The 8034-nt window shown below is 38.0% G+C and overlaps 1 protein-coding gene across 2 annotated transcripts; it reads right to left on the bottom strand.

Moving 5' to 3' along the window:
- Nucleotides 1-3663: 3663 nt before the first annotated feature.
- Nucleotides 3664-7410, bottom strand: LOC112292504 (uncharacterized). Of its 2 annotated transcripts, none has more exons than XM_024541053.3 (3): nucleotides 6608-7410; nucleotides 6238-6506; nucleotides 3664-6010 (listed from the first exon to the last, which is right to left on the bottom strand). In XM_024541053.3, exons 2-3 carry the CDS (start codon nucleotides 6456-6458, stop codon nucleotides 3790-3792), a joined length of 2442 nt encoding a protein of 813 aa, XP_024396821.1. In that variant the 5' UTR covers nucleotides 6459-6506; nucleotides 6608-7410; the 3' UTR covers nucleotides 3664-3789. The 2 variants fall into 2 exon arrangements, with proteins under 2 accessions (XP_024396821.1, XP_024396820.1); XM_024541052.3 differs by having other exon boundaries at nucleotides 6833-7410.
- Between the last annotated feature and the right edge of the window lie 624 nt (nucleotides 7411-8034).

Genomic DNA, 8034 nt, shown 5'->3' with positions numbered 1-8034 from the left:
ATCCTCCTGGAATCCATTGCTCGTTCCAGCCGTAATACAGTGTTGCCTCACACAACATCACAAGAGTCGACCAGTCCAAACTAGGAACCAGCTAACGCAGGAAAGAACACTATCGCACATACCAATGTAAGCAACACCATTGCTTGAGGAGATTAAAAAAAAAAAAAAAAAAAAAAAAAAAAAAATTGAACAAAACCAACCAAGTGCAGATGAACCTGAACAGGACATCACAACATCAATCTGGGTACCGGGCTTGGATCGATGAAGGAATACGACCTGAAAATGCCGTCTTCCGCCGACGACAATTCTATCAATTCGAAAGGTCCACTTGACGTCCACCAGAATGGCAACAGACTAAAATGTAGCAACACGCCGAGCTCCAGTGACCAGATGTGGCTGTCGCACAAAGGAGAAGGTGAATTATACGAAGACGCTCGACTCTGGCCAGTCGCCACCACGTTGCTTCCACCTAGTTGAGCCGCTAATAAAACGGAGAGTCTCTGTCGATGCCAATCCATGATCATTTGCTAATCTCGTAGCCATTCCACATGAAGAAAAAAAATGAAAATAATAAGACAGAATATGGTATCAACCACAGTTGCTGCGTACATTACATGTATATATATATATATATATATATATATATATTGTATAATACAAATTTTTTTTTGATCTCAAAAGTGAAAAAATAATAATCTATTTCATAATAAAACCACATTCAGTAGTTGCAATGTATGATTATTTATTATCTACAATAAATCTATAACTTCTAATAATTATTTTTATAGAATATTTTTAGAAATAAAAATAAAAGATAAAGATAATACATTATTGGCATCATTTATTGTATTTTGTAAATATTAGAGTTGTAATATTACTAAGTATAATTAAAATTAAAAATAGAATATTTTTTTGTAAAATCTTAAATATAAATAGAAATTTTCACTTACTATTTCAAAGTATAATAGATGATGTTAAAGAGTTACACTTACCAAATGTATTAAGTGAAAGCAAATACACATACTTGTATTCATTTTTTGAATATTATTTTTATATAATTAATATATATATATATATATATATATATATATATGATTAGAAATATATATATATATATATATGATTAGAAATATATATATATGATTAGAAATATATATATATGATTAGAATTATATATTATTGATTATTTATTTAGTAAAAATAATAATATCGTGTTATAATTATTATTATGTCATTTAAAACTTCAATTTCAATAAAATCTTAAAACCAATTTATTAATATCTTTTGACGAAAAAAATAAAAGATATGTATATTTGTATGTATGTATTGGAATAATAAATATTTGTTTAAATTGAACATGCTTCAATTCCTAAAAATTAATAATTAGTAAATATGATATTTGATAAAATAGCTACTGACCCTCTAAACCAAAAAAATATTTTAAATCATTATACAATGAGAACTGATAAGTATAGAATGCACACTGATCTAATTTATATAATCAAAATTCCATAAATTTTTTAATGTCAAATTATGGACGATTGTAATTATTTTGAAATAATGGACAATAAAATAATAACTAAAATTTTTTTGTTAAAATTTCTTGATAACATAAATTATTATAACATAGTTAAAATAGAACCTTTAAAATTTAGAAAAGACATTGATTCATTTTATTTTTAATTTTATCTTCTTTGGCATTATATTTTATGATTGAATAATTTCTTAATAATATTTCGTATCTTTATCATAATTAAATATAATTTAAAAAAAATTAAATATAAATTTACTAAATTTATATCTACAATACTAATTTTTAGTATTGTTTTAAATTAAGAATACATACATGTATTTTAAATTTCATATTTTAATTTGAAATCTAAATATAGTAGTCAAATTATTCTTTAATTTTTTTTAAATACTATTAATTGGAAGTATTTTCAATGCTACATCTCCTATTGATATCACTATACTCCACATGATCTCCACACGACTTTAATGACTAAAAAGTGAGCTTCTATACTCAAGATGGATTTGGAAGCTCAATATTTAATTCCAATATTGACCCAAAAATAGAATAAATTGAGTAATTAGGTTTTTTTGTTTTTGGTAGCCAAATAATAAAATAAAAAATAATTTTGAATTAAATTTTTTCGAGGGGTTGTTTTATATTTTTTGAAAAACAACTTATGACATATATTCTATATAATATTTACCATCTCCTTTCCAACCACCCCTCTTTTTTAAAGCAAAAAAAAGGAAAAAAAGTGACAAAAAAAAAAAAAAAAAAAAAAAAAAAAAACATACAATTAGCTAGTTGTCTACAAGGAGGTCATATAGAATGTAGTAATATCAATTGGAGGTGTAACATTAACAATTCTCTTGATTTAATACATAATAATAAAGTTAAACTAGATAATGATGTAATTTATGTATTTTTGGAAACTATTAATATATATATATATATATATATCTACACTTATGAGGCATTTAACATTCTTCTTAAGTATATTGTAATAGGAAATCGAATATATCAACTACACAATGTTATTTTTTAGTTATTTTTATGTTTATGATAATTTCTTAAATAAAAGAAAAGTACTAATTAAAATATTAATTTCAATGATTTTGTTTTGAATTTAGAAAATTACATCAGATTTTCATAAGAAATATCAAAATCTAATATACAGTTTTTCCTTCATTTTTTAATAAAAAATTAATTTTAATTTATTAAATTTTATTTTTTTATTTTTTTCCAAATAGTTTTATTACTTTGTAAACTACGTTAATGCTTTGAATAATTGGATAAATAATCAATCATTGATTTCTACAAAATCTAAAGGATTTTTAGACTTTGGTAAGATTAAAAAGTACAAAGTTTATTCAAATTTACTTTATATTTTATATTCAATTAGTTAATTAATTAAATATTATTACTTTAAGTATGCATTGTATAAGTCAAAATACATACAAATACATTTTTTTACACTGTTATATATATATATATATATATATAATTTTATTTATTCATTTATTGTGTTCCAAAAAATACAACATGATATGTATATTTATTCATTAGCATCTTCAAATGACATTTTTATTACTTTTGTATCATTATTGGGTTGTAAATATTTTTATGCAAATGACTTTGTTCCTTAACAGGTAGTTTTAACTATGTGCAAGATACATATTTTTTGAAATGTTGCTGTCTTTATTTATGGAGTTATAATTTTTTTCAAGTATATTAATGTGTATATGTACGTATATATATATATATATATATATACACAGACTGACAGACGTGTATATTTCTTTCAAGAAAATTATAAAGCATGAGTGCCAACTTTGTATCTCTTATAAATGTAATCCAAAAGCTGCATATATATCCAAATGAATAATAAAAAGATAGCATTTAAAGCAGATAAGAAATATTATCCTCGCAGTAATTCCTAAAACAAAATAAACACAAACAAGCCAGAGTATTGTATTGAACGTAATGGCTTCGCGCAGAAGATTAGAGTTCATAGCCGAACTATTACTTCAAATATCATTAACACCTCCACCATCAACTCAACGCAACCTTTGCAAAAATGAGATTGAAATGATATAACGATTGCATGTGCATAATATGAAGCACAGAACCGCAAATTTTGATCTGTATCATTGAAGTATAACGACGTCATGTTCACTCATTTAAATTACAAAGAGGTACTTGAAAATGAAAATCGGACTGATTGGTAGTGCATTCGTTTGCTACACTACCCACCTCTAACTTATTGGGAAACCAATCTACTTAGCTGCGTAATCCGCAACTTGGCCTGCAGTGGCTCTCCTCGTCTCGGAGGTATAAACTGTCTCATCAGTACTGAAACCAGAATTCACCCTATCACTTGCAACTCCTGCAACATCAGCAGCTTTCCTCAAGGCTGCTTCCGTGGTGTGGGAGGAGTCGTTGGCTGCTTTGCCAGCCTGTTCATGGGCAGCATCCGCAGCATCCGCAGCATCCTGCGAGGCGTGTTGGATGCTGCCTAGCACTTCGGAAGCCTTCTGCTTCAAACTGTCCCAGCTCAATCCGGTGTTGTTCATGTGGGTAGCTGTGTCGTGACGAGTGTCTTCCGCAGTCCTAGCTGCCTCCTCTCGTGCTTCTTCCATCTTCTGCGACGCTGCGTCAGAAGCTTCGTTAACCTTTTCGTGAACTGAAGTTTTCGTCGATGTGGGATCAAATGGGATCGAGGCTAGCCCTGGTTTGTGTGGGTTCGCCATTGCCACGCTCTCAGAAATGACATCCCTGTCTTGGATGGTGTCGAATGTGTCAGCGGTCTCGTTTGCGAAGCTTTCCAAGACTTGAGAAGCCTTCAGCTTCACAGCATTCCAGTCCACGCCGTGGGTAATCTCTGGAGTTTTATGGTACTCAGGAGCCTGCATCTTAGCGTGGGAGGGGTCCAGTGGATCGGATGCAGCATGAGCTCCAGCTTGGACAGCTCCAGCAGTGCTTTCGGATAGCGTGGTTCTGTCGGCGGTATCATCGAAGGTATCCGACATTTCATTAGAACCACCCTCCGAGAATTGGGAGGCCTTCTGCTTAATTTCACCCCAATTCACTTCTGGAACCACGGAATGGTTGTCCCTGGAATGATCCTTATCCTTGGTAGTGTCCCAAACGGATTTAGCCGTAGCACCTCTCTCTGGAGTGACTCCTACAGTGCTCTCAGACAACGTGTTTCTGTCCTGCATCTCACCGAAAGTGTCAGCCATTTCATTTTTCCCAGCGGCCAAAGCTTGCGACGCTGTTTGCTTCGCGCCAGCCCCGGAGAGTTTATCTTCAGCTTCTCCAACATTTTCAGATGCTTTCTGCTTGGTTGCGTCCCATGTAGATTCTGCCCTTCGCTTGGCATCATCTGCGCTATCATCGTGACCGCCCAGGAGTTGAGACGCCTTTTGCTTGAGTCCATCAAAGCTTAGCAATGGACCCCGCTTGTGCTCGTGAGCCCTCTCATGCTCAGCAGCAGTCCGCGCCTCATCCGACATTTCATTAACTCCCCGTTTAGCAGCATCCACACCCTCAGATGCTTTGTCTTTTGTTGACTGCCAAGTGGAGCTGAGCTTGCCCTCAGCATCTTGGGCGGTGTCGGACACGGCCTTCTCGGTGGAATCTAATGTTGAAGCTGCTCGATCTCCAGTCTCATTCGCTTTCCTCTGCGTTGCGTCAGCAATGTCGTGCATTTTGTGCTGGGCAACTCCCAACAGGTTCGACGCTTTTTGCTTCATTTGCTCCCACGCCGAGGCGGTGTGATCTTGCGTCACACCAGCGGCATCGTACGAACGATCCCTGGTTGAATATGCCGCATCAGCCGCTTCATCTGCCGTCTCCCCTGCATTCTGCTTCGTAGCATCCCACGTCTCAGCAGCGCTCTCCTTCATATCCTCATATGTCTGCCCAGCTTTACCCTTGATTTCCTCCTCCCTGTCTCCCGCGGCATCTGCTACCTCACTCGCCTTCTGCTTCGTAGTGTCCCAGATCTGTCCGGCACTATCCTTGGCCTCTTCCTTCTTGTTCTGTGCAGTGCCAGTTAACTCGCTAACTTTCTGTTTAGTGGCGTCCCACGTCTGCCCTACACTATCCTTTCCAGAGTCCCATGTTTGCCCAGCGCTGGACTTCGTTTCTTCCTTCTTATTATTGGTAGAATCTGCGAACTCCCCAGATTTCTGTTTCGTAACATCCCAGGTCTGTCCGGCACTGTCCTTGACCTCTTCCTTCTTGTCCTGTGCAGTCCCAGTTAGCTCACCAGCTTTCTGTTTCGTTGCATCCCAAGTTTGAGCCGATTTGTCTTTCGCAGCATTCGCGTATTCTCCCGCGGTATTCTCAGCACCTTCCAATGTCTCCGCAGTCCTCTGGGTTACACTATGAGCTGTGTTGGCAGTCGTGTCTGCCAGCGACTTATTAGCTCGATCAAGGTTCTTCCGTGCCTCTTCAATGTATGTGTATGTGTCGTCCCTTGCATGTCCAAAGCTGTAATTCAATTCAAATTGAGTCAGACAATTGATGGCAACGAATATCACACACACACACACACACACACTCATATATATATATATATATATATATATATGTATTTATTTTAATTTCGGCGTAAATGTGAGAAAAAGAGTGGCAGGTTAATCTATACTTACAAGAGAAAATCGATCAATAACAATTTGCTCTACACGAGCTTCCTATGCAGAAGAGAATGTAGTTACCTCTCTTGAGCGCCTCTCTGGGTATTCTGAGCAGTCTTGCCAACTGTGTCCGATGCTTGATTGTACTTTTCTGATGCAGAATCCCTAAATCGATTACTGGCGTCTTGAGTGTAACCAGCTGCTTGGTTGTAATTTTCTGCAGCATTATCTCTGGCATTCGCACTCACTTCATTAGCGGAATCCTTGGTTTGCTGGAATGAGTGAAGCGCGCTATCTTTCATGCCCACGAGCTTGTCCTTAGCTGCACCAGCGTATTGAGAAGTAGTATCCTGGAAAGGGACGTCACACCTAATGAGTACACTTCAATCTAACCCAGTATAGTTACATTTGCAAATGCAACCAGAGCTAAAAGCTTAGTGGGAGAGCATACGTTGTAAGAACCGGATCTTGTACGAGAAAATGGAGCTCGCCGAGATTAATTCCCATCCAAACAACTGTAATACAACACGAATAACTGCTATACATAGCAAGCTTTCTCCGACCAAAAATCAATTTCGATTGAAAAAACGACTTATGTTGGAAATTGATCAATTCTCCAAAAAGACAATTTCAGGAAGCCAATGATGCCAAGTTGGAGAGAAGGCAAGGGGTTTACGACGATGGAATCCTTGGCCCGAACCGTGTTGTCCACAACAGTATCCTTAGCGCCTACAGTCTTGTCCACGGAGGCGTCCTTTGTCGCAACAGCAGAGTCCGCAATCTCGCCACTCTTCTGCTTGGTGTAATTCTTGGCACTCTCGTACCTATCCTCAGCACCTTTCATCAAAGCCTGTCCCTCCTGCTGCACCGCGCCCTTGTACTCCTTGGCGCTTTCCTTAGCCGCCTCTGTGCCCTTGTGGACGTGCTCCCGACCTTCATCCCTAGCCCGGTTCGATTCCGCGCGAAGTTGCGACTGCTCCATTCTCGAAGCCATACCCACTTGTTTGTTTCACAAGCTCTAACCTCTTCACCAGAAAAGATCAGCGAAACCCTAGAAGTGAATCCCCTTCAACCTTGACCCTCTCCTATACAAGACCTCCAATATGCACAATTCGCTACAAACAATGGTCGGCAAAAAAAACCTACTCACAGGCACTCCGAAACTGTCACCTCTGCTACTTAAAGCTCAAATTCAAACCGCTGCGACCGAGTTAACACACCCAATGTCACACGCACTGAATCTGTATCTAAAGGAATAATTGCTTGTTTACACACTTGGCAACTTCGGTTTTAAAGTCTTGTCATGGCATGGAGTCCAGAAGAGGTTGGAAGCGGTGACGGACGGGGTTGCAGAGCAGAACGCTATGCAGCGTTCGACACCTGTGAGACCATGCGTGGCGGGTGCCACGCGGTGGGTTGTCATTTGGGGCGAAGCGAAGAGAACCGACACATGGTAAGGCATGCCGGGCCCATTCTCCACTTGGCGAGCTGCGGATTGTGCAACACTTGGGATGGTTGTGACTTGGGCGGGGAGCGGTGAGGAAGGGCCCTCTCGGACTGATCCATCCATATCCAGTTGATGGGGCTACATCTGCGTGCATATCAGGGTTGTGGCGACAGTGAGGAATTCCACCCGAGCTGCAAACTCCCAGTCACGGACTCTCGTGCTTCTGCGGAATAGGGGGGTCACGACGCCGCAAGGCAAGCCAGCGCATGAGTGTCGCTCGCTCTGCATATTGAGGCGAGCCGCCACGTGGACTCCTCTGTATTGCTTTCCCTTGGCTGCACCATCTTCCTTTTGATGTAATTTATACAGAAAGTGAGTTTCAGTTTGCATTCTAGAACAACGAAGTTACAGGAGCAACTGCGTGTTTTTAT

The sequence above is a fragment of the Physcomitrium patens genome, chromosome 15, assembly GCF_059467195.1.
Source record: "Physcomitrium patens ecotype Gransden chromosome 15, ASM5946719v1, whole genome shotgun sequence".
In the NCBI taxonomy this organism is placed as follows: domain Eukaryota; kingdom Viridiplantae; phylum Streptophyta; class Bryopsida; order Funariales; family Funariaceae; genus Physcomitrium; species Physcomitrium patens.
The sequence above is the reverse complement of the archived record's forward strand: the minus strand, read 5'-3'. Positions and strand labels throughout refer to the sequence as shown.